Raw genomic sequence first — 25,682 nt, 5'->3', positions numbered from 1 at the left:
AGCACCAGTGGCCCCTTCCTGCAGGGCTCCATCCCCAGGCCCTCTCTGCCTCAGGTGGGTGGAGGCTGGGCTGGCTGGCAGGGAGCTCCCCATCCTGGCAAAGGCCGGGGCCATGGAGAGAGACAGGTGTGACCCAGCTGTGTGGGTGTGGCCAGTGCAGAGTAGCTCCCAGCCAGCACCACTGCACCTGGGTCCCTGAGGCCTGGTGTGATCTGAAACAGCTGGCTAGACCCTTGTCCCTAGAGTCTGTAGACAAACGTGGTACTTTTCACAAAGTATGTGCCCTCTCTGGACACCAGTGTCTCTGTGTAAGAACTTCCAAGGTCAGGAACAAGGCCCAGCTTCTCAGGGATTAGCTGCTGCTGTTTAAAGAGTCCCACTGTGGCCCCGTGTAAAGACTGAACAGTTTTCTTGAGCCCAGACTCTCTTGCTCTCTCTTTCTCCCCCACTTTTTCATCTGTCTGTCCTCCTCACTCCGCGGTGGTTCAGCAAAGCAGGGAGCCCTGGTGTGACCAACTGTGTCCCCAGCCCTCTCAGCAACACTGCTGTGCAGGAGCAGAGCCTGGGCCGCCCATCCCTCCCCGTGTCACCCTGTGTGGCCGGTGGCAGAGCCATGGCCCCATTTCAGCCCAGCCATGCACATGGTTCAGCAAGTGTGGCTTCCTGCCAACCCCGTGTAGCTGAGCCATCATCATTAAAATCAGATCCCCAAGGTCCCCTACAGAGCTTAAAAAGCACCAGCTCTGAGAATCATCACCCCAAACCATCATCCTGGGGGTGGGGTCGCCCGCCACCCCCGTAGGTGGCCATTCCGGCCATGCATGCACACTGCTCAGCTCCGAGAGCACCGGCCAGGGCCGGGGGCCGAGTGTCCCAGCACAAGGCCGCCCTCCTGTTCTCTTCCGCATCCTGTATGTCCTGACTGTGCCTCCCAGTGCTCCTGGGGCTGGGCCCTTCCTCTGTTGACCGTGTCCTGTGGCCCTCTCTTCTGCCTCTAACCTCATCCTGGCCTCTCGTCCAGTCAGCCTCACTTCCTGTCTCCACTGTCTCCACGGGGACCCAGTGTATGACAGCTGTCCCCCTCCATGAACGCATGTCACGGAGGACCTGGACCCACCCCCCACACCATCCTCCCCCGCCCACCCCACCCCCTGCTGTCTCCATGGGCATCTGTGTGTGTGCGAGTGTGCACGGCTGTTGTCTGTGTCGCCCATCGTGGCTGCTGACTGTGTGCTAGCTCGCTCTCAGTGCACTGGAAAGGGCTCCCGCCCCAGACTGCAGCCTTTCCCTGGGGACCTGATTGCAACCCCAAAGGCCGCCTGAGCTGGCTGCTCCCTTCCCCAGAGGAAAAAGACAGGGGAGATCCCCAAACTTCAGGACACCCAAGTGACAAAACACCAGTCCCTTTCTGTGGCACACGGGCTTCTGGATATCCCCTGTACTGTTTCAGTCAGGTCTAACCCACAGGCTTTGGACTCAGTGCCTGCAGAGATCACAGGCCATGAGAACCCCACAGCTCAGCAGGCACGGTGTCCTCGGGGCTCACAGCTCGTCCCTGTCAGCCTGGGAGGCTCTGATCCTTGGGGCCTGAGTCTCCATGTGCTCCGTGCCTGGCAGAAAAGCTCTGCCACAGTGGCTCAACTTGTGTGGCAAAAGCAGAATTTCCCTCCCATCAGGAGAGCCAGGCAAGTTACATGAGGGGATCACACAGTGGGCGAGAGGTCAGCTCGAGCAGTGCAGGGGGTTTAAAGAGTGTGGTGGAGGTGGCTACATTCGAACAAAGACATGGAGACGGAGTGAGCCGGGACGAGTGGTCCCGGGGAGCAGGAGGGCGCCGCACCCGCTTCTCCACAGGCAGAACGATGGGGGCAGAGGAGCAGAGGAGCCCAGAGATGCAGGTGAGAAGGCCCAGGGCATGGGAGGTGCCCTGGAGCCTGTTGCAGGACGCTGGTTTTTGTCTACTGGTGTTGGGTGAAACGATGATGTGATCTAGGTTTCTGATGGTTCCTCTCTCTGCACTGTGGTTCGAGAGGCCACTGGCTGCGTGCCTCGTCCTTCCTAACACCCTTCGATAGCTGTCACCTGTGGAGCCCCTGCCATGCAGGCCTCCTACTGCCTGGGCTCGCTGCCCTTGGACACCTCTCCTTGAATTCTCGCACATGGAAGCCCAGCCTTTCCCCTTTCACTCTCTAACACCAAAATCCGCTTTTCTGTCTTTCTGACCACCATCCAGCTGCCCTTCTGTTCTGGAAGGAAGGGTGGGAGAAGGCTCAAAGGCCAGAGCTGGGATAGAGCGACCCCAGCACTGTCACTGGCTCTGTCCTGGGCAAGGCCACATGTCGGCTTGTCCTGATAACGGCCGGCTCTGTTCACTCATGGCCACCATTACTATCATGCAGGCTCCTCCACATCTCACCTCGCTCTCTGCCCCTCGCAGTCTCCTTCAGAAGGAATCCATGGTTAGTGTCCCGAGAGCAGGAGGTGTCAGAATTCTTCTTGCTGTGCAGGCCTGCGAAAGGATCTCGCGAAAAGGCCAGGCAGCTTCTCACATCTTCCACAGGGGCTACCTCAGGCCTGTGCAAGAGACTTCAAGGAAAAGTTGCTCATAGGCAAAAAATAGCACATCCGGAAAATGAAACGGACTTCATATATGGAGAAGAAAGTGGTTATCTCACACCTTACCAGCTCCATTTGGTCTAATGAGTTGCAATAATGTCCAGTTGGGAACAAAGTGTGTTACTTACATCAGCATGGATACAACTTAATGGATACAACTAGCAAAGAGGCCAGGCCACCTGTCCACCCTTTCTGTTTGCTGCTGATATTAAGCTAATAGATTAATTATACTTAGTGAGAAAAGAAAGGATGGCCTGGCTGTATTCTGCCCCCAGCCTTTTACCTGATTTCCCCAGCACCTAGACCCAAATGTGAGGCCTCTCTACTCAGAAATGCACCAGTGACCCAAGTATGACAGGGCTGGATGAGTCCTGGAGACAGACATTTCTCCTGTCCAAGTATTAACCAGGCCTGAGCCTGCTTAGCTTCCTAGATGAGGCTCGACTGCCACACTCAGGCTTTCCAGACAGACATCCTGTCGCTCAGCTTGGGTGCTCAGTGCTCTCACTGTTGTCCGGCCCACCACAAACCATGAGAGATGTTCCAGGTGAGAAGGCATTGAGCTGCCACGAGCATCCTCATGACGTCCAGCAGCACCAGGGCTGTAGCTAGTCTGAAATCTCACTGAGCAGCTGGCGTCCTCCGGAGACAGAGAAGGAGTATCCAGGCTGTCACCAGGAGGGGGCTGTGGGGTGGCCACCATGGGGCTCCAAACTGAGGCTGTGCCTATGTTCCCTTCACCCACACACTTCCATGTGGGTGAATTCCATGAAAGTGGGGCCACAGAAGGTTCAGTGTGGAAAATTGCAAAGGATAATGAAGAAAAACCATGCACTCCTGGTTCTCAGGCCTTTGCCAGGAGTCCTGGGAATGACAGAATAATCATCATCATTTGAGGGACTGTTTATGACAAATGCTACTTCTGGCCAAAACAGGGTAGTAGCGACTAGATATACTCTCTTGCATGGAGAAACTAAAGAAGGACAGAATGTCTGACAGCTTCCAAGACATTGGATATCAGGCAGCAAGAGACAGTGGGCTGTGAGACATAGAAAATAAATGAAGTGAGTCTGCTGGTTGCTTAGAGTTTTGCCTTCATAAAGTTCCCAGGGAAACTCTGGCAAATTGCTGAGAAGTTGCTGAGTCCAGGAAGAGTAAGCTGCACGACTTCCCAAGACAGAGGGGGTGTGGAGGAGACAGCTGCACAGACAGAGAACTCCGGAGACTTTTGCAAATTTCAGCTGGGTATTACCCAGATACTCTGTCAGACAAGAGAAAGAGTATCGATTGAAACTAACTCAGAACTGACTCAAGTGTCAGAATGAGCAGACAAGGGTAGTCAACCCCGTACTTCACATGTTCAAAAAGTAGAAGACACATGAAAGATATTTTAAAAAACCTAAATTGATCTTCTAGAGATGAAGCCATGATGTGTAGGATTAAAAATCTGGTGGATGGGATTAAACATTGCAGCAGAAATAAATGGTAAACTTCACAGCATAGCAATTGAAACTCTCCAAAATGAAATAAAGAAACAAAAGAAAAATTAAAAAGCATCAGTGACTATGGTACAATTTCAACAGGCCAAATGTATATGAAATTAGAGTTCCCCACAGAGAAGACAGGAAAAGTATCTGAAGAAATAAAGGCTGAAAGCGGCCCGCTGTGAAAATCATAAATGCACTGATCCAGCAGATCCCACGAGCACCGTGTTAGCAGCTACACCAAAGTGCATTGTGAGCAGACTGGCCAGAGCCAAGGCTGAAGAGAGGCCTGGAAAAGCAGGGCAAAGACGCGTTCTGTGCAAGGACTGACGGTAAGGATGGCAGTGGACGTCTCACCGGGAGCAATGGAAGTAAAAAGGCAGTGGATTTAAAGGAGACCACGTCTCTAACCACGAAAAGAGCAGTGGGCACATGGCTGCGGTGGAGTGAGGACCTAGTAATGTGCGCATCCTCCAACCCAGCCCTAGCAACTGCAAAATAATGTTTTAAAGGGTAAGAAAAGAACATCATCAGCACAAAGGCAGAAATAATTGGAACTGAGTGAAATTAAAAACAATATATCAAAATTTGTGGGGTGCTATAAAAATAATATGGAAAAATGCAAAGCACGGAATGTCTATTAGAAGGGAAAAAAGTTCTCAGACTAATGGCCTCATCTCCCACCTCCAAAACATTGAAGACAGAACAAATTAAGCTGAAAGCAAACAGAAAAAGGGAAATAATGCAAACTGCAGTTGAAATCAATAAACAGAAACAAAAACCCTGGAAAATGAGTCCAAAAGCTGCAGCTTTGAAAGATTGTTAAAACTGGTATGCCCTGCAACCAGACTAATCAGAAGAAAGAAGACAAAAATGATGAATGTCAAGAACACAAGAGGTGACAGCACTCCGGATTCCAGGGGTAGGATAAGAAAGGAATAGTACGACAGTTTTATGTCAGTAAATTTGAGAACATAAATGAAGTTAACAAATTCATTGAAAGACACAAACTACCAAAGCTTACTAAGGAATAAATAGGTTAATGGAATAGCCTTATATAAATTAAAAATTAAATTTATAGTTAAGGGGGCTGGGGATTTAGCTTAGTGGCATAAGCGCCTGCCTTGCAAGCGTGTGGTTGTGAGTTTGATCCCCGGTACCGATAAAAAAAAATTATAGTTCAAAGCGTTCCCATGAATAAAGTCCAAATCCACATGGCTTCTTTACTAGTAAATTTTACCAAATATTTAATGAAGAAATAATTCATTTAGAAACTTAAAAATTTGGCAACATTTTCCAACTATATGATACCAGCCTATTAAAAAATGATATGATAGAAGAAACTACACATCAATATTCCCTCAAAAACATTTGTGCAAAAGTTTAAAATGAACTTAGACTCATTCTTTTCACTATATGAAAAATTAACTTAATAGAGATCATAGATTACATGTAAAATCTAACACTGTAAAACTTCTAAAGGAAAATATGAGAAAAAATTTGTAAAACTTGGATAAGAAAAAGATTTTTTAAATACAATGCCAAAAGCACAACCCATAAATTAATAAATGGAACTTCAAAAACTTCTGCTGAAAGACAAGCTGCAGACTAGAAGAAAATGTCAGCACTGGCACCTTGTACAACGTTTATGCAGAACATGCAAAGAATCCTCGCAACTCAATAATAAGGTGAAAACCAGGTTCTCAGAATGAGCAAAAGATTTGAACACTTAACCCAGAATATATACATATGGCTCACAAGGATATAAGAATATGCTCAATGTTATTAGTCATTGGGCAAATACAAATTAAACCTATAAGGACGTACTATCACATACCTATGAGAAAGGCTAAAACTTAAAACTTACACCAACTGTTAATGAGGATATGAGGGAACGGGAATTTTTCATGCAGTGGTTGTGGGAATGTAAAATGGAACAACCACTTAGAATAAAAATACACTTTGATCCTTTCTTAAAAAGTTAAACACGTACCTCTCATATAGTCCACGCCTAGAGAAGACAGTGCGTGTCTGTGCAAAGTAACAACTCTATTTATAATAGCCCCAAACCGGCAGCACCCAGATGCCCACCTGCAGGTACATAGATACACAGATTCCGCAAATTCACCTGCCAGGCTCAGCTCAGGACAAACATGAGCCATTGACCCAGCCAGCAGCATGGAAGAAGCCCTAGGGAACATGCTGAGTGAGTACAGACTGCAGTTTGTGTCCATGTAAGTTTTGGAAATGCAAACTGGCAAACACTGCCCAGTTAGCAGTACTCAGGCCTCAGGTGGACCTTACTGGCCACACAATACCACTGCATAGAGCTGCCAGCTAGGATGCAGAGACAGGGAGCAGGTTGGCCACCACCCAGGCAGGAGTGATTTGGGTGGGTGGGCAGAGGGAGGGAGAGAGGCCAGAGAAGGAGATGCAGAGGGCTTTGGGGCTGATGGATACCCTCTCTTCACTGTGGTGATTGCTGCATGGGTTGCACGTTTCAGGACCTACCAAGTTATCCACTTGAAATGTGTGTACTGACAGTATTCACCTATGCCTCTGTAAGGCTATTTTTTAACACAAATAAAGGCCAACTCTAGTATAGACATTTCTGTGTAATGCTTTTGCACTTGCTGTGTAACCTTCAACAAGTTGTTAAACTTCTACTTTCTAATCTAAAAAGGAGGAATAACTTACTTCCCTTGTAGGAGTGTTGTGACAGTTAAAAACGTGTTGGATATATTTTGCACTAAATGAATGCTACGTAGGTGCTGGAGATAGGGTAATAATGCTTGTAAGAATAAAGAGACAGCAGTGGCAGACACGAGATGCTACCTGCTCCTCTGTGTCCGAGGCCATGCCGGGGGAATTGGGAGGCGCAGTTGCTGTGGTTTCCTGCTTTCTCAGGGTCCAGCATCACACTGGTGGTACAGAGTCAGTCTTGTGGTCAGATCTGACCCAGCCCTCTCCCCCGCCCCCCCGCTTCACTGGAGCTGGAAGGGGCTTCTTCTAGCTTCCACCACTGTGCAGCTGACCCCCAGCTACACCCCAGGAATTTTCCATAAGCAGAATTGGAATCCGTGCTCTTTTTTGTCCCGCTCCATTCACTCAGCATGATTATTTGGGCTTCGTCCGTGCTGTTGCGTGTGTCAGTGATTCCTATTTGTCCTGAGCTGTGTTCCACTGCAGGGGTGTGCCGGAGGGTGTGTGCGTGTTTCCCTGTGATAAGCATTTAGGTGGCTGCCAGTGGGGGGCCGTTACAAGTAAGCCATTTACCCCAAGGCTGGTGGTTAGGAAGAATGCGCTGCTGGGCAGCTTGGAGGTAGGAGTCTCCTGGCACGTTAGGTGCCCCTGTGGGTGTCAGCTATGACGGCCACTCAAGAGGGAAGTCCTCTGTCCTGGCTGCTGTGTCTCCACACAAATCCTATGAGTTCTATGGTAGCCTCCAAGGACAGTGAGTGACCAGTTTCGGGAAGCAGCCAGTGAGGGGCATAGGGTTATGTGTGGCAGTGGGCAGTGAGCTGTAGTTAGAAAGCATCAAAAAGAGGATGAGGTGATTGCATCTGTGTGTATTGTGTTTGTGTTTGCAATCCCCACCCTTCGGCACAGAGCTGCCATGGACTTGGACACCAGTGAAAGTTTTCTAGGTGAGCAAGTAGGTGGTGACTGAGGCTAAATGGAGATGGTGTTGTCAGGGTGGGGGTGATGGGAGCAAGCGCTCCAGGGACCCAGGGCGGAGAGCATGGCATCAAGCCTGGGGCCAGAGGAGGCCTCCTGCTGTGGGTGGGCGTGACCTGTAGGGTGAAGAGTTTGACTCCAGACCAAGAGCCTCTTTGGGCACCCTGTCCCATTCCAGTGACCACCTTTGGGGGCCATGTGTCTGCCCCCAGACCAGCTGTGCTGCAGAGAGACCCTGCTTGTAGCCTGCCTCCTGGCCGCCGGTTGGCACCTGCTCTAAGCGCCAACCGAGGAGCCCCTGATGGAGCACTAGCATTCACTCCACGCTCCAGTCCCTCCTGCCCACGGTCATTCAGAGTACCAGGGAGCAGGGTCACCAGAGCGTGGGCAGGGGCACACACCTGTGCAGTCTACAGGGAACAGTGTGCCAGCTGGCCACAGCGAGCACGGGGCCTGGACCCGGTATGTTGCCGCTAACTCAGAGTGGGGCTGCGGAGCTCAGGGCCTTGGAGGAGGAGCGGCAGGCAGATGCACCTGGTCTCACTGTGCCCTCTGACCTTGCCCCCGTTTTTGAACCCTAGAACCCTCACCTGTGCCACTGTAGATCATTCAGTTTCTGGAACCAATATGCAACTTGAGGAAAAGTCACTTCCTGCCAAACCAGAAGCCTGTTTCCCATTTGACCACCGCACTGAGGTCTGTGGCTGTTCAGTGTATCCCATTAGACCCCTCCAGGGCAGCCGGTTACTGACCCTAGTCCGGGGTGGGCCGTCCTCCTCCCACAAGGTACAGTCCCCACAGGACCCTAAAGACTGTGATAAAGCGAAGTTTTGAGCAGAGAAAGAGCAACATTTCCTCCTGCCCATGGAGAAGTGGGGCTGTCATCTGATTGGACTGATCAGAGTGCAAGTCTGCCGGATAAAGCCTTCTTTATCTGGCACTCCGAGCTGGATAAGAAACATTCTGATGTCTTTTCTTTGCCATCCAGCAAAGGCACCCCTCCCTCTTCGCCCTCACGCCCTGGCTGCCCCTACCCAGCTCAGAGCCTTGTTTCTCTTGCCTGGTGTCCTGGGCAGCAGCCACAAGGCCTGAGTATTGGACTCAGAGCTTGGAAAGCCCCTGCCCGACTGTGCATGCATTTCTGTGGCCGTGCCTGTGTGCGTGTGTGCGCGTGCGTGTGGACTTGCATGTGAGCGTGTGTGATAGAACTTGCTTCTGGAGCATGTCGCCCTCTGTCTGCCCATCCAGGTTACTCCTCGCTGCAGGACGAGCTGCTGTCCCCTGCCTCCCTGCACTACGCGCTCCCCTCTCCGCTGCGTGCAGACCAGTACTGGAACGAGGTGGCCGTCATAGACGCCATCCCACTGGCCCCCACGGAGCATGACGCCATGCTGGAGATGTCTGACATGCAGGTGTGGTCTGCGGGCCTCACGCCCTCCCTGGTCACTGCTGAGGACTCCTCTCTGGAGTGCAGCAAGGCCGAGGACTCTGATGCCACACAAGAGTGGAAATTGGAGGGGGCGCTCTCAGAGGAATCACGGGGGCCGGAGCTCGGCTCTCAGGACCTTGTGGAGGACGACACAGTGGATTCAGATGCCACAAATGGCCATGCTGGTTTGCTTGGCCAGGAGGAAGGTCAGAGGTCAAAAGAGGAGAGGCAGGAGGGCTCGGCAGGTGCAGGGCAGGACGCAGAGAATGAAGTGTCTCTTGTTACAGGCCAGCGAAGGGCACCAGGCCGAGCCGCAGACTTGTCCTCCATGAGTCGGGTGCAGGACAGGAGCCAGGACAGGTAAGGGCCACACTGCGGCAGAAAGTGCAAGCAGTAGGTAAGGGAGTGCAGAGATGCCAGAGGTTGTGTGTCCGAAATGTGTGATACCCTCTGGCGACTGAAGCCATCATGCATGTGTAAGACCAGCTGTGGTCTACAAGGGCCAGCTCCCTGGGCGTGGCCACAGGAGAGAAGCTGGCAGGCATGGGGACAAGGGACTGCATACAGGCCCTGAGGCTGGGGAGGCCACAGCTCGGTGGCACGGCCAAAGTGGTGTTGTGAGCTCTTCTGTGTGCCTTCTTCACAAGACACCTGGAGACAGCCGAACCAGGGAAGCAGGCACTGTGCCTGAGGGAAGCAGGGTTGGTGGCCCAGGTCTCCTGTGAGCTTGCCCTGTCCTGATAGTGGCTCCCAGCAGGCCTCAGCCCTGTACGGAGTGCAATTAAGGGCTTAGAGGTCAGATGGCCCTCTGCTGCAGGAAGATGTGAGCTGGGTGTCATTTGGTCTTCCCAGGCTGGCGCAGGAAGTGGAGGGCAGAGCCCTTCCTCCACTGTGCTTTGCTTGGCAGGTTTTCCCTAAAGCAAGGAGGTGGTTCATGCGCCCTCAGGAGGCCGCAGCCCCGCATAGCTTACAACGGAGTTGAAGCTGTTCACAAGTGCTCTTGCTGTGCTTGGTGCCCCTCAGGCCCAGTCCTCCCCAGGGTCTAGTCAGTGTGGACCACAATGGGAGAAGGCATTTAGACGATAGGCTCTGAGCTGTATTGCTGGCATATGCCTATCACCCCAGCTCTTTAGCAGACTGAGGCAGGACAGTCGCAATTCAAGCCCTGACAAGGTAACTTGGAGAGACCCTGACTCACAATGTAAAAAGCTAGGGAGGTGGCACAGCACAAGCCCTAGATTCTGCCAAAAGAGCCGAGGCTTGTCTGTGTCCTGTGGTTGGTGGGGAGAGTGTTGGACAGGCAGGGGCTGCAGAAGCACGTGGTAGAACACTGGCCACCTCCCCATGCTCTGGGACCGTGGCGGTCCTCCCTCCACACACATTTATCAAATGCTTGCTGCATGCAGCTCCTGCAGCCTCAAAACTGCAGGGTCACTGCAGGGAGCCACGAGTCCTCAACTCTAGGCAGGTTGTAGCATTTCCTCACTCTTTGAGCTTGGCCAGTCAACCAGTGTGGACAGGTGAATTTTGGTCACTGAACAATATTTATTGAGCAGCTACCATGCCACAGGCACCTCTAAAAAATGCTTAGGTACTATAAGATGGCAGTAGGGAAATCAGACAAAAGTCTCTCCCTGCAGGAAGCTCATATTCTAGCCATGCTTAATGAGATAAAGGTCAACTCTGACATACAGTTGATCCCCATACCCATGAGTTCCACATCTACAGGTAAAGAACTATATCTGTACCAAACATGTAGACCTCTGCAGTTTATTCCCTGACCAGTGCAGCATTTATACCATGGCTGTCACTATGAGTAACAAACATACTGTCTAAAGTACAGAGGGAGATGTGCACAGGTCACCATTCTACAAACCCTGAGCAAAACACACAGTGAATGTTCCTGTTTTTAAAATGTGTTACAATAAAAGATGTATTGCCCTCAATCCCCTTCGAAGAGGATGTGCCCAGCTAGGGCACACGTGTGAAGGGGAGCGTGCCCAGCCAGGCCAGCCTTGTGGAAAAGTGAGCAGAGGGTGAGACCAGGAGGTCACAGGCTCAGCAGTGCCAGGCCTCAAGGTCCCCAAAGGAGTGTGGCATTTCCTGGGCAGGTTTTGAGCAGAGAAGCAATGTGATGCATTCACTGCTTTGAAAAGAGCCTGGCATGGTGACAGGGAGGCCACTGCTGGCTGGTGGTGTGGACCAAAGGCAGCACAGGTGGGAAAAGCCTGAACTCAGGAACCAGAAGATGATGAATGTGATGCAGAGTGTGAGAGCGAGGAGACAAGGAGGGTGCCGGTCCCCTCCCTGGCCTCCTACAAGGGCAGGGAGGAAGATGCTGGGCCTGGCTCCACTCCAGACTGCAGCGAGGAGCAGGTGGGTAGGCACAGAACACTGCACATGCCACACCTGGTCAGTTGTCCTGTTAAGACCCAAGGTGGAGATCAGAGCGGGTGTCGACACACATATCTACACTTAGCCAAAGCTGAGAAGCCATTGACCTGTGTATCTAAAGTTTGAGGCCAAGCCACAAGTGTGCATCCAGGTGTGAGTGTCCTGACAGTTTAAAATGATGGGTGGGAGGAAGTCACTTAGGCCATGGGAGTGGACAGCATGGAGATCTGAGAGCTGCTCTGGGGTCCAGAAGTACAGGGTGTTAGGAGCCGCTGCGAAGGAGTGGCCAGGGCAGGGCAGGCCGACAGTACTCTGGGAGGGCACTGCAGAGGGACAGCAGTCACCTCGTTGAGTGGGAGTGACTGGGCACAGGGCTGTTGGCAGCACAGTCTGAGGGTTCCCAGTGATGGGTGTGGAGGCCTTGCTGGGAGCCCTGAGGGGAGCAGGTCACTTGAAAGGGAGAGGATGGAGGCCTGGTCCTGTGGTCCTCTCTACCCTGATGGCACATGGGCCCTATGTGTCTCCCCACTGGGGAGCAGGTCAGGTGGTTTGCTTGTACTGTCCCAGCCCTTTGGGGAAGAGGACAGCACACATTGTGGCCTGATGACCCAGGGGCCTGGGGGGGGGGCTGTCTGAGAAAGCAGAACCGGAAGTGACCAGTGCCCTTTCTGTCTCCCTGGCTGTGTGTCCCGTGCTGAACTCAGACTACAAGACTGGGACTTAGAAGGCTCCATTGCCTCCTACCTGCAAGATGCTGAGCAAGGCCCATATCCATTCCGGACGACACCGTCCACTGTCCAAGGGCCAGAGCATGGCGACGTGCTGGTGCCTACCAGCGAGCACACAGGGACAGCACAGCCTGAGACCCAGGGCCCCCGGGCCGGCAGGGAAGATGAGGTGCAGGTGGCCGTGAGCACCCTCCAGCAGGTGAGAGCCCCAAGGGCCACCCAGCCCTCTGGTCCGGCATCACAATAGCAGTGGTGACTGCTCTCAGTGAGGGTATACAGTCTCTGTCCCCTTTCTGCCTCCTGGCCATCTAGGGAAGGGAGGGCTTGCCCAGTGCTGCTGCCGTCTGTCCCTGCATCCCAGCCGGGGGGTGGCTGTGGCCAGCAGAGTGGGTCATGCTCTGAGTCGCAGCTGGAGTGTCCTCTGTCCATCATGTTTCCAGAAGGGCTTCTAAGAACCAGGTACCAGGTTGACTGGCTCCCTGGCCCTCAGCATCTTTGCCAGTAGCAAGGGAGGGTGGCAAGCTCTCCAGCAGGGTGACTCTTGTGCAGCCTCTGGGTTGCGAGTAGTAGGGTGGAGTCAGCCCTGCGGTCCTCTCTGCTGTTGGCCTCATCCTCTTGTCCTCCTGCCTGCTGTCCCTGCGTTCTCTGTGCTCACCATCTCCTCTTTGCTCTCCTTACCCCCCGAAAGCCAGTCTTCTCCTCCACAGGTCCCTAGGTACCCACTCTCGGCCAGCCAGGGTCCCTCAACCCTGGGGTGCTCTGCCCACAGTCCAGGCTTGCGGGCGATGGGTGCCGTCCACCCTCCGGGTGCCTCTCAGGTCTCACATGCTTGGAGCAAGAGCATCCCTGTGTGTTCTGCACCTTTTATGGTTCCTCTGTCTCAGTCCTCATCCAGGAGCTGTTTCCTGCCCCTCTCCCTGCTTTCCTCCCTGGGCCTGGGCCCTGGCACAGCACCTCGGAGGACTTGGGCCTGGTTGGCTTCCCAGGGGTTCTCAGTGGCTGGCTGAAAGCCAGATGTGTGCACCCAGATGCTGAGGCACTGTGCGTGTTAACCGTGGACCAGCTGGTGCATCTAGGCTCTTTCTTGGTGCCCATCTTGCCTCTCGCAGGAGTGCTCATGTGGCCCAGCACACAGGCGATCTGTCCTGGGTCAGCTCTGAGTCCTGGGGCAGGGGGAGTCAGGAGTGCTCTTTGCTGCAGCCCTGGAGTAAGACAAGCCCAGGATGCCCCAGAATGGGGCCTCTCAGCCATCCTGGATTATAAGTGGGGAAACTGAGGCCTAGTAGTTTTCTCCAGGGTCACATGATAAACCAGGGCCCTAGAGTGCAGGTGGCTTGGTCCCCAGCTCCGTGTTCTTCTGGGCAGAGTGAACACACGGGGCCGCCATGCTGGAAACCAAGACCCTGGTCTGGGGACGCTCAGATGTGATCTCTGAAGGATAGACTGGTGATTGTCAGGAGAGTGTCAGAGAGGCGGGCTGAGGCCATAAAGCCCCGTGTGCCCAGGTTTCCATTGATTCTCAGGGAGCAGCAACAGAGTGGTAGCAATCCTGGCCCTGTGTGCCTGGAGGAAAGGCCAAAGGGACTCCAGGGCCATCGCTCGGGCAGCCTGGTGGAAAGAGCTGAAGGCGGGCTCCTCTGTGTGGCTGTTTTTTCATCTTGGGGTATGGAACTCGGGCCCTCGTGTGCACTAGGCATGGAGCCCCCACTCAGCCCCGCTCAGCTCCCACAATGGCCTCCTCCTGTGCTTCTCCTTCTGGTTGCAGCCAGGTGCACTGGGCATGGCAGGGGTTTGGAACCTGAGTCACTCACTTCCCTACTCTTCCACCTTTTCCTTAGTGGGAAACAGGAGGATGCCAGGAGGCGTGTGCAGGGTGGCTGTGGGCCTACACACACACATACACACACACACACACACGTGCGCACGCGCACAAGGTACCTGCAGAGTGGGCTGCTGTCAGTGGGCTTGCATTGTTATTTGTAGAGGTGCTCTGGAGAGGGGTAAGTGCAGCACCTCATCTCCCTTTTACAGATGGGGAAACTGAGGCATGGGCATACCTCCTTGGAAAGTGACTCATGGGGCCAGTTTACTAAGTCCCAGGTCTGTGCTCTTTCTGCCACTCGAGAACAGTCTGACTAAGAACGTGGAATTCCTCCCCACAGCTTCTGTGGGGGCCACGAGGAGAGCAGAGCATCACGGACAGGCTCTGACGGGCACACTCAGGTCCCCAGTGGAGTGGCTGTGCTCCCTAAAGCAAGAGACTGACAGCCTGTGGGGACCGAGTGAGGGCCAGCCTCCCAGTGGCCTTCTCATGCCCGAGCCCTGCTCCTTGGGCTGGGCCTGGGCACATTACTCCCCCAGGCTATTTTTGCAACACACCCTTGAGTGTCCAGGGTATTTGCAAGTCCCAGGCCTCAGTGAGGGGAGCTTGTTCTTCTCTGGGGAGACACAGGCATAGCCGCATTCTCGGAATTCTTATTTTCCAGGGTCCCTGGCCCAGAAGCTTGACAGGGCAGGGCAGGACTCCCACTGTTGCCTGCAGGAACAGGCCAGCTGGCCAGGCAAGTGGCCAGCCCCCCTCCTCCGCGGTGACTTTGATATGTGCCTCCAGGCCAGGGGCAGCACCTGCCAGTGTCCTTCTAGCCCAGTGGGACAGCCCCCACAACTGGTTTGAGAGCTAAAATTACAGGCACCTGATGTCACCAAGAGTGGGGGCAGGAGGGCCATGCAGGCCACTCTGCTGCAGCGGAGCTGAGACAGCCCCCTGGGGCTCCTGCCAGGGAGAGGGACAGGGCAGAGGGAGAGGGGCAGACAGCAAACCAGGGAGGCAGAGCAGGCAGAATGAAAGGAGCCAAGGGGTGGCGAGGACAATGAGAGGAGTCCCCACAGCGGCCGGCCCCTGGCTGTGCTGGTCCCTGGACAGCCAGGCTGGTGAGCGGAGGTGAGGATGTGGACGTTCATCACCCAGCTGCTGGTCACCCTGGTGCTGCTGGGCTTTTTCCTGGTCAGCTGTCAGAATGTGATGCATATCGTCAAGGGCTCACTGTGCTTTGTGCTGAAGCACATCCACCAGGAGCTGGACAAGGAGCTCGGGGAGGGCGAGGGCCTGAGCGACGACGAGGAGACTGTCTCCACCAGGGTGGTCCGGCGAAGGGTCTTCCTGAAGGTAACCACCAGGCTGGGGCAGCAGAGGCCGGGCGGAGGGGACACTGTCATGCTCTGTGTGGACTGGGGTAGGGAAAGAGCCCCTCCAGCCAGGAGCTGTGTGTTGACAAAGGACCAGGAGGCCTTCAAGGGTCAGACTTGGCACTGGGTACCAGCTTGTGCATGGAGCCCCCAGTGCCCAGTGTGGTGCATAGCTGAGAAAGCTCAGCTGTAGGACACAAGCGGCCTGCTTTTGCCCTGTGTGTGTCATCAACCAGCTGTGGAGTGTGGGCACGTCACGTGCAGGACAGCCCTCTGTAGTTGTGACCCTAGTGTCTCCCTTGCTCTGCTCTCCAGACCTCCTATGGTAGCTCAGTCTCATCCCTGTCGTGCCCACTCTGGGACCCCTGAGGGCCCAGGGCCCTGCCATCTCCAACCGTGGTGCCCTGGGGCCAAGCGTGGCTGCGTCAGTGCCGAACATGATCTCCTGCTGGGGGTGGTGGTGGAGGACTCTCTCCTAGGCATCTATTGCTGCCACTGCTGTTTCCTTCCTCCTCGGCTCCTGTTCCCACTGACCAACCTTGGCTCCTTTTCCTCTTCCTCCAATTCCAGGGGAACGAGCTTCAAAATATTCCAGGGGAGCAGGTGACACAGGAACAATACACAGATGAACAGGGCAACTTAGTCACCAAGAAGGTGAGTGCAAAGCGTCCCCTGAGCTGGAGACAGGCAGGTGGGGGCTGGGCCGTGAAAGATAGCAGGACTCGCCTGGCAGTGTCTCATGATGTGGCCCGCACAGGAGGCCTTTCCTCCTCCTCCTCCTCCTTCTCTTCCTCCTCCTCCTTCTTCTCCTCTTCCTCCTCCTCCTCCTCCTCCTCGGCTGCCCCCCCCCACATGGCTTACAGGAGGGTGCAGGTGCTAAGCGCTGGCCTTCTGTGTTCGGACGTGGTATTCCTCATGGCCTGCATGTCCGACCTGACCTGAATGCCCATCCCCTGCTCCAGAGGAGCAGCCCTTGGGAACCGTCCCAGACCTAGTTCCATGGTGCCCAGCCTTGAAGACAGTTGCTGGGAGAACAGTGTGCCTGTCCCTGGCCTCCCAGCTGCTGCTGCTAAGAACGTGGACACCCCCTGAACTAGTAGTTCACGTTCACTCAGCCTGGTGGGTGTCGGTTCACACTACCTGGGGCTGGGGATGAGCGGCGGGAGGACGCTGCCCCGGCACCCACAGTGCTTGCACAGAGGAGGGGCGCGGCACACAGCCCTGACCTCTGTGTGGGCCACGGCTGTGTCTGTTCATGGCTTCTTCTCCCACTTCTGAGCACGTGGCAGATGTGAAGGGTGAGGGAGGGAGGGAGAGCTGGGGGGTGAAAGGAATTCCTGCAGATGAAAAAGAAATGCCCTTGCCTGCGGCAGTGGGCGACACGGGACAGAGGAAAGTGAGGCGGGCTCTAGACAGATGTCATCAAGTCCACCTTGATCAGGAGGTGCCGCGTGTGAGCCCTCTGCCACCTGTGCTCTGTGAGCTGGCCCACCAGGCGTCAGCGGTCGGAAGCAGCCCCTCTGGCCCCTTGGCAGGGCAGCTCCTCCTCCTCTCATTCCTGGGAACTTGGCTCCCTCTTCTCTCCCTGGGTGGCTTGACCACTTCTTTCTCTTTCCAGATCACACTCAAAGTTGTCAGGCAGCTAGATGACACCCAGGAACATGAGGAGGTGATTGTCGGGGGCCCCCTGGAGAAGGACACTAGTGTGCTGGAAACCGACCCTGATTTCATTACAAAACTTGACAAGGTACTGAGGGGCTGTGGCCCTGATGGCCACTCTTCCAAAAGGGCCCAGAGTGCTCGCTCACCTGTGCCTCTGCCAGCTGGGTCAGCACCTCGCCTCCCTCTGTCCCCTTTTTCCTCTGAGACAGTGTCCCTCCAGCTCAACACTGTCCACTTCCCTTTCTTCTCCCTGCTTTCCGCTCATCTCTCTGTGTGACCTGTCCTGCTTTCTGTCCCTGCTGCTGTCTCCAGGTGGAGCTGAGAGGCAGTGGCCTACAGCCGGAACTGCTGGAGGGCAGGAAAGGGGCTCAGATAGTGAAGCGGGCCAGCCTGAAACGGGGCAAACAGTGATCACAAGCCTCTCTCCTTGGAGTAGCCTCTCGGGAGGTAACGCAGCTTTCTCCTCCTTTCTGCATGGCCAGTCCTGGTGGCAGTGGCATGGCTGCACCAGTTCCACCTGCATCTCTTCCCCATCCCTTACATGACGTAGATGACCCCCAGATTCCTGCACCCATCTAGCAGCCTGCCAAGGGTCCCCATCCAAGGACAGAGCGGTCCCATCTCACCTGCTTCTCAGGGAGTGTATGAACACACTGCGGTTTGGCTTGGTTTGGGTCAGTTTAGTTTAGTTTGGTTTTTGCATTGCTGGGATAGACCCAGGCCCTCCTGCATGGTAGGCAAGTGCTCTACCGTAGAGCTTCACCCCCAGCCCTGTGCAATTTTGAAACAAACAATGGTTGGATGAGTGCAAAGCACTCTGACAGTCTAAGTAGTTGTGGAAGCCAAGCAGTGTGGCTGCAGCGCTTGTCGGGCAGAGCACTGACCACAGGGAGGTCTCAGGTATGGGCTGCAGTGTTTCAGGAAGGGGATCCAAGGCTTGGGGCTGGAATGGCCTTTGAACTTGACCCCAACTGAAGTGCTGAGCAGGCTGCCATTCCCTGCTGTTCTGTGAACCGGGCTGCCCCCTTGCTTTCTAGGAAGGGTCTAAGTTGACAGGTCTGGGGCAGGTGGCATCCTCTGGAACAGCAGGAGGGTTGCTGGGGTTGGGGCTGGGGTTGGTGTGTGGGCAGAGGGGCTGGGGTGGTGGCAGGCAGTGAGCGCGGTGATGCACAGCGTTGGTCTCAGTGGGTGGCACAGTGCTGGGGGCTTCAGCCAGCTCTGATCCCAGCCTCCCTGAGGGATCCTGTACTGAGCTGCCCCGAGGCCCTTCCTTGTGCCCCGCTCGGGGCAGCTCAGTACAGGATGCATCGGGGTGGGAGACAGCAGGGAGCAAGGACGCACTGTAGCCCAACACAGTACTGAGCAGGGGAGCACGTTCCTGGGGTGGGCTCTGGCTCTGGGGCATCGAGAGGCACTGAATTCCTGCATTCTGCAAAAAAGCAGGCCCACTGCCTCCTGAGCCACCAGAACTGCTGACTTGGGGCTTCCCAACATATCTCACAGCACTTGGGCAAAAAAAGAGGCCTGGCAATCCAATCAGAGGGTAAAATTAGGTCTGACTCCTCAGCAGCTTAAGCAGGTCACCGAGTTAACCCCCAAACTGCCAGGCCCTGGTGTAGAAGGTAGCCTCCTCGTCCCGGAAATGACCCAGAGGTACAAATAAATGTAGGAAGCTGAGTGTAAAGAAAAGCCCTCTTGTGCCTGACTTCTGTTTTGTTTTGGGTTTTTTGGTGCTGAGGCACTTACGCCACTGAGCTAAACCCCAGCCCCAACTTTTCTCATCATAGCAGCAGCAGCTTTAAACTTTGAGCTCAGGAGGAGCTGAGGTTCTACCAGTGTCTCGACAGCCTGTGGCTAGGCTGGGCACAAGGCAGCTGGGGATCTCTTTAATTTGCTGTAGATGATCTGTGGAGAGGCTGAAAGCTGCGGAGGGCATAGGAACTGGGCCCCAGTGGGGGACAAGCTGGCTGTTGGCAGCAGTGGGCCCTCTGCCAGTGAAGGTAAAGGGACGCTCGCATTGGGGATGGTGCTGAGGGGCCCAGGAACACTGTCTAGCTTCTGCTGAGGTCCTGAGTGCTGAACCCTCATGGCCAGAGCCGAGGCCAGAGAAAGGCAGCAAGGGGGGCTGCGGGCCAGTGCTGCCCGCCTCCCACCACCAGCTTGCAAGCAGGTCCATCCAGTCAATCCTTATATGCATATCTGCCCACTCGCTAACCCAAAGCCAGCGCTTACCATGCTTTTGTGGTCATTCACATATACACACCCAGAAGCAAAGGCCTGCTGCCAGCCAGGCGGGGCTGGGCAAAGCTGTGCCATGGGTGGCTTCAGCCCTTATGCTGTAGACTCGTGGCCCTGGCTGTCCACGTGAACGATGTTTTGTGTGTCCCATGTCCTTTCCTGGTGCTCTTGCCATTGAAAACAACCCTGCAGGTGGTGTCCAAGGGCCGTTCTGTGTTTCGGTGCAGGAAGAGGCTGCACCGCCCCTTCCAGGAGGAGCAGCGTACCCCTCTGGGTGAGCCCAGGAGCTGTCAGTGTGAGAACAGGGTTGAGGAAGCGGCTGTGTGTTCACAGGGGACAAAGTTGTGAAAGGCTCACAGGAATCTAGACTTGCATTTCCCCCGGGGCAGTGGCCCAGTGTGCACTGTCCATGTCCGCCTGCCTTGAGGGGCAGGGCTGCTAAGGAAGCCGGCTGGGTTTCAGAGTGAGAGCAGGCCAAGACTCAAAGCCTGGACCCCTCCTCTGCCCCACTTCCAGGTGGTGAGACCTGAGCGGGTCACTGAATATCCTCGAGTGTCAGATTCCTCAGCGGAGGCGAAATGGCACCTGCCCCTGTGAGAAGACCACTTGCAGGGATGTAGCTCGGCAGCAAGGCACATGCTTAGCACACGTGAGGCCTGGGCTCAGTCACTAGCATCAGAAAGAAGTTTCTGTGTAACTGCGAGCGTGGCTGTAAAGAGAAAATAAGAACATGCAGGGTCTTGTCTCAATCAATGGCAGGTTTATCTGTAGCGGCACTCAGGGCAAGTCGATCGACCTGCCCAGCCTCAGGTCCTTTATCCACAAAGTAGCAATAATGCCAATATTCTCCTTGCAGGATAGCTATAGGGATCGATAAGTTGGTGTTTGTGAAAGGGCTTTATAAACTGCAAAGTTCCATGGCGTGCGGTCCACATGCCTTGTTACAGTCACAAAGAGTCTTAATATGTGGATTCCTGGGCAGGATGCAGCCCAGGGGTAGAGGGCCTGCCTTGGGTGAATGAGATCCTGGACTCCTTCTGTAGCACTGCGAAGGGGAAACCGTGAGTGACTAGTCTACCCCAGTCATTCTGGATTAAAATTCTGGAGCTCAAAACTGCATGCATGTGCTCAGGCACTTTTTATGCATGCTGAAAATCAAGTCATTAGGACTCGTTCTGAGTCTCCTTCCCATCTCCTGATGCCAGGTGGCACAGGGATCTGGAATGAACAGTGGCTGGCAGTTCATGCAGGGGCAGGACCTGCCACCTCAGGAGGGCTCAGTGGACTCCCCTGCCACTCCCAGCTTCAGAGAGGCTCTGATATCCAGGCCTGGTAGTTAAGGCACTTTCTGGAAGGTCAAGTTGCCAAGCAGAAACTGCTGCTCAGTCGGGTTTGGTGGTTTGGAGCAGGTAGTGGAAGTGGTAGGTTCTGCTCTGTGCCCAGTGTTACCGCGTGGATGTCGCAGGATGGGAGTGGGGGCAGAGGTGCTGCAGGACCAGGGTCAGCACCCTGACAGGCCATCTTCCTCTGGCACAGCTCTGCCTGCAAGGGCCCGCTAGAGAGCTGCAGGTGGGAAAGGCTACTGTCTCTCTTTGTTTCGGTTTTTAAGGGACACTTTCCTTTCAGTGTAGCTGTAAGATTGGTGTTAGGTCTGACAGTAGAATGTTTGGATAAATTTAAAATTCTGCAGTAGTCTGGACGGGAGGGACATGGAGCAGAGCACATTCTGCTGCTTGGAGCTGAGTCCACTGTCATGCCCAACACTGGGAAGACATCAGCATGAGGGGCTGGATGAGAGGGGACAGCGTGGGCATGCGATGGGGGCAGAGGCTGGGCCACTACCAAGAGAGAAGACAAGGGGAAACCTGGCAGACACACCCCAGAGTGCAAGGGGTGGTTTTCTGGGATCCAAAAGGGTGAGAGTCCTTTCTGCAAGCAGGGCCTAGGAAGGCCTGGCTGAGCCAGAGGTGTGGGTCCACGTCCCACCCCACACTGCTCCGAAGTCCGTTTCTCCTGACAGCGGGCAGCTGGCCTCCAAGACTTGAACATCTTCCCCCACTAGAAGTGGGTGTTTCCCAAGCTGCAGGCTCACTTGGCTCCTTGCTTGAGGACACGTTTAGCACTGGCATGGGCGCTGCGGTATGCGTGGCTTCCCTGGCCCTAGTCTAGCCAGGCAAATAATGCCAATGCCAGCGCTAAAAAGGAAAGAAAACAAAGAATTAGGGTTTCTAGAGAGCACAGAATGTCTGAAGCCCTAAACATGGCACAGGTCTGTTAGGTCTTCCAGGCGTCACCGTGGTCTAATGGGGAGGTTTCCCGCACCCTCACAGCGGAGGACCCTGTTCTCCCCACAGCAGGTGAGCAGCTTGAGCACAGGGAGGCAGCTGGTAGCAGCAGACACAGGACTTGAACTTCGGCAGTCTGGCTTCAGAGTCCTTGAGGTCTCAGACAGGTGGTGGCCGGCAGGGACAGCTAAGAGGAGGGATGCCCTGAGGGGCAGGCAGGACTCAGCGGGAGGACAGTAGCTAACAGCCTCCCCAGGGAGAATAGAGACCACATGGTGGGGTTCAGAAGATGGCCCCTCCAGGTGACAGTATCAAGCCACCACAGCAGAGTGCCTGGTTTTAGGAGCACCCCCAGTCCTGGCGGAGCTCTCCCGGCTAGCTCTGCCTGGTCATGCCCTGCAGGGCCCCAGACAGCTCTAGACCTGGGACCACCTGGCTCCCTCAGAATGACTTACTGCCTTTCCGTGTCACCTCCCCCTCTTCCACCATCCCTAGATCCCAAGATGTAGACAGCATCTTGAGAGCCTGGTCTTGAAAGCATGGAGTGGATGAGGCCCTAGGGGTAGCCAGGGTCCTTGTTATGAATCCCAGCCCAGGCCTTGCCCTGTCCAGGGAAAAGTCCCCGTCTCCGCAAGACACTTCTACCTGGAGCCCTGCATGCTGGGGCCAGAGTCCTAGCTGTCCTACCTCTCCGTCTCCAGGATGAGTGCAGAGCAGGCCTCAGTCTTCACTGGCCAGGCTGGGCTGAGCATGTGAAGGCTGCACCATCTGGCCTGGCCTCTTCCACGGGGCGGCCTGGGCTCATGGAATGACTTTCCTACGAGCAGGGTCCTGTGGCTTTTTGCCTGTCTTTGGAGTGCAGCACACAGCCCTCTCCCTACTCCTACTCAGGTTTTCCAGGGCGGTGGCCTCTGGGCGGGGCGCAGGGATGGATGGACTGAGCTAAGGAAGGTCAACGTGCAGCAGGGCACCCTCAGTGCCACTCCTGCTTGGGGGCCCGCCAGAGCAGCCCGCACCAAACTCCACACTTGGGACTTTTGCTGGGCGCTGCACCTTGCAGTCCTAAGTCACTCTTTCTTTGTGTCCCCCAGGATCACACCTCGACACCCAACCCCTGACTCCATACACTCTGCCATGCACACAGGAGGAGCTGGACCAGAGGGTGACAGAGCGCTGCCCATGTTCCTCTCGGCTCCCGGCATGAACTCTGTGAGGGGCTCCTTTAGTCTCCTACCGCATGAACGACTGGCTGTAGACTCTGCATGACCTACAGTCTGCCATCCTGCCCTAGCGACCTGACTCCGGGACTCAATCTGTCTGCCAGAGGAGGGGAAGGAGAGGAGGGGAGGGGACGGCCAGGGACAGAGCGAAATGAACGCAAAGGGCTCTTTTGTGGCTGGGGATGGTTTGAGGTTTTTTTAAATTGTTTTGATTTTTGACTTTGTACAGGGTACTTTTTTCCCACTTCATCTGTAAGAAATCTATGTGGGCTTCCTGGAAAGAAAAAAAAAAACAAAACTAGGGACAAAATCAGGTTAGCACCTCAGTCCCGTGTCCATCGGCTGTGGCTGCCCACACTCACCTCCATTCTGCTGCCACCTCTGCCACCCCAGGACAGTCCCACACTGAGACACACAGGACCCTCCGAATTCCCTGTGTGGACTCCGCTGTGGAGAAACTGGGAGGCTTTTTATTCTCTCTCCCTCTCTCCTTCTCCGTCTCTCTCTCTCTGCCAGTCTCAGTATTAATCATCTTCCAGTGGAAAAGCATCACCCTGAGCTTGCACTGGGATCCTTGCATTAGGGATCTAAGGGTCAGAGGCCAGGACCCCGCGCTTAGCTGAGGGCTCAGAAGGAGCCGGGGTGCCAGAGCGGAAAGGTCAGCGGAGGAGGGCGGGTGGCTGCCAGGACTGCACCAGCATGACCATAGAGAAGAGGTTTTCTAGATCTTCACGCACTTCTACCATAGTCCGTGTCCAAAGTGTAAACTGTACAGTAATCAGCCTTGTGTATAAGAAAACAATAAATACTATGCAAACCACTAGAGACACTTAGCAGTATGGAGAAGCTCTGACAGCTCGGCTCCCAGGACTGCTCCGGCCTACGGGAGGAGGAGCTACAGGCTGTCCCCGAAAGCGCAGGGCAGGGCCAGTGAATGTAGCCGCCAGCCCCAGGTCTCCCGGAGCCAACTTGGTGCTCGAAGTCCAGGCAGCCCGCAGGCTGGGGCAGAGGGCGGCCGGTGAAGGCCAGTGGTGCGGGACAGGGCCCTCCCTGCGGCCGCGCCTCCCCGGGCCCCGGGCAGAGCCTTAACGCCCAGGCGCCTCCGGCGGGGAGCCCCGAATCAGCACAATGCGGCCGCCTGGAGGGCCCCGCGGGCTCTCCTCGCGCTCCGTGGCGCCTTCCTCCCCGGCCGCTCCGGAGGCGTCCTCGGGACACCCCCAAACCTTCCAAGTAGCACAGACGCCTCCGCGCCGAGGCCAAGCCTGAAGCCCAGCCCCGCGTTCCGGGCGGCGCCTCCCGGCCCAGGGGTGTTGCACCCTTGGGGCGGGGCGGGCTTCCGCTTCGTGGGAGGGAGGAGGAGAAGGGGCGCCCGGAGAGAGGAAGTTCTGGCCCGGCAGAGCTCGCGCGGGTTGTCCCTGCGGCTGCGGCCTCGTAGGCTCTTGCACAGTGCGCGGCCCGAGCGTGCGGACGCGGCCGGACCCGCGCGGCGGAGCCTGTAGCTTCCTCTCCCGGGTTGCGGCCCTCCCGGCGCTTTGGCTCCTGCTGCTCCGCCTTGCTTGGCTGCTTGGCCGCGCTCCCGCTGCTAGTAGGAGCCGCGTAGGGGAGGACTTTGGGATCCCACTCGACGCCTAGAGAATGCTGCAGTGTGCTCCGTAGACGCTTTTTAGAAGTTTTGAAATGACCTTGATTTTTTAAATGTTATGAAAAACGAATCGTTTCTGGTCTCCCCCACGCGCTCTGCCCCGGGGGAGCCCCGCCCCGCCCACCCCAATGTATAGACCATTGTCCCTACACCAGCTGAACAAATGTCACCTTAATAAAGAAACCGACTCATGGCAAGGCGTCTCCTTCCCGGCGCATACGCGGGGGGGGGGGGGGGGGACAGGAGTGCACCTGGACTGGGCTGTGGGGAGCCAGGGCTGGGATCTTGGAACGTGCACCTCGACAGGGCCCCTCCGCTGCCCACCCCAGGGATCCATCGCGGGGCAGCCCTCTGCCAGCTGGAAGCTGCCGGCCCTGCCCTTCGAGCGCTGGGCACCTGCTGCCCCATCGGAGAGGGCACTCAAGGGCCCCTTCCTGGATGCCTAGACACAACTTCGGCTGCATCGACAGGAAACAGAATCAGATCATACATCATGATTTCTTGCTCAGAAATCCCTGTCCTTAGGGAGTGCCCAAGTTGCAGTTCCAAGGTCCCCAGGGCCAGCTTCGCCCAGGGGACCCAGTCACCCTGAGGTCCAGTCAGGGACCATGCACTGTCTGCGGATCCCGAGGTCACAAATGCATTTCCACAGCAGGCCACAGGCCAGGGAGCCTGGCAATCAGCCGAGTTCCCCAATGATTGCTGTGAAGCCAAGTCAGACACTAAGAAAAGTTTTCTTGGCTTTAATTAAATAACAAAGCTGAAGTGCCATCTGCATGCTTTTTGGAAGGTCTTCCTCAGACCAGTGAACTGAAATCATCTGTGCCACAGAAAGGGGACTTAGAGTGGAGCTGTGCAGGAGACAGGGACTCCCTCTGGGTTTGGCAGTGGGGAATCAGAGGCCCTGGAAACAGGCAGGGCCTCTGATTCCCCATTGCCAAACCCAGAACTGGGCTGTGGGGGTCCCTGAAGCCGCCATGCCCAGGCAGGACAACTCTAGGGCCATCAGACAGAGCAGTCACAAAATACATCCTTGTGTATGTTCAGGCAGGTGCCATACCTGCTTCTGTTTTCAGAGAACAACTTCAAGAAAGAATGTCGGGCACAAAACAAATTACAC

At 55.4% G+C, this 25,682-nt stretch overlaps 1 protein-coding gene across 10 annotated transcripts in view; it reads left to right on the top strand.

Annotated features, from left to right (window-relative positions):
* Positions 1-24,759, top strand: part of Ank1 (ankyrin 1) — a 175,156-nt gene extending 150,397 nt beyond the window's left edge. For 6 of the 10 annotated variants that reach the window (XM_063239904.1, XM_063239903.1, XM_013146821.3 and 3 more), the window contains 7 exons: positions 9,027-9,413; positions 9,495-9,567; positions 12,306-12,528; positions 16,086-16,169; positions 17,134-17,262; positions 17,490-17,624; positions 22,792-24,759. In XM_063239904.1, the coding sequence (XP_063095974.1) occupies positions 9,027-9,413; positions 9,495-9,567; positions 12,306-12,528; positions 16,086-16,169; positions 17,134-17,262; positions 17,490-17,588 (995 nt within the window). In that variant the 3' untranslated portion in view covers positions 17,589-17,624; positions 22,792-24,759. Of the gene's footprint in view, positions 1-8,359; positions 8,475-9,026; positions 9,414-9,494; positions 9,568-12,305; positions 12,529-15,056; positions 15,496-16,085; positions 16,170-17,133; positions 17,263-17,489; positions 17,625-22,791 lie in introns of those variants that run through there. The other 4 variants (XM_063239902.1, XM_013146822.3, XM_005001291.4 and 1 more) reach the window with 4 other exon arrangements.
* Positions 24,760-25,682: the final 923 nt, after the last annotated feature.

The sequence above is a fragment of the Cavia porcellus genome, unplaced genomic scaffold (assembly GCF_034190915.1).
Source record: "Cavia porcellus strain 051 isolate PalLab524CR breed Dunkin Hartley unplaced genomic scaffold, mCavPor4.1 scaffold_29, whole genome shotgun sequence".
Taxonomy (NCBI): Eukaryota; Metazoa; Chordata; class Mammalia; order Rodentia; family Caviidae; genus Cavia; species Cavia porcellus.
The sequence above is the reverse complement of the archived record's forward strand: the minus strand, read 5'-3'. Positions and strand labels throughout refer to the sequence as shown.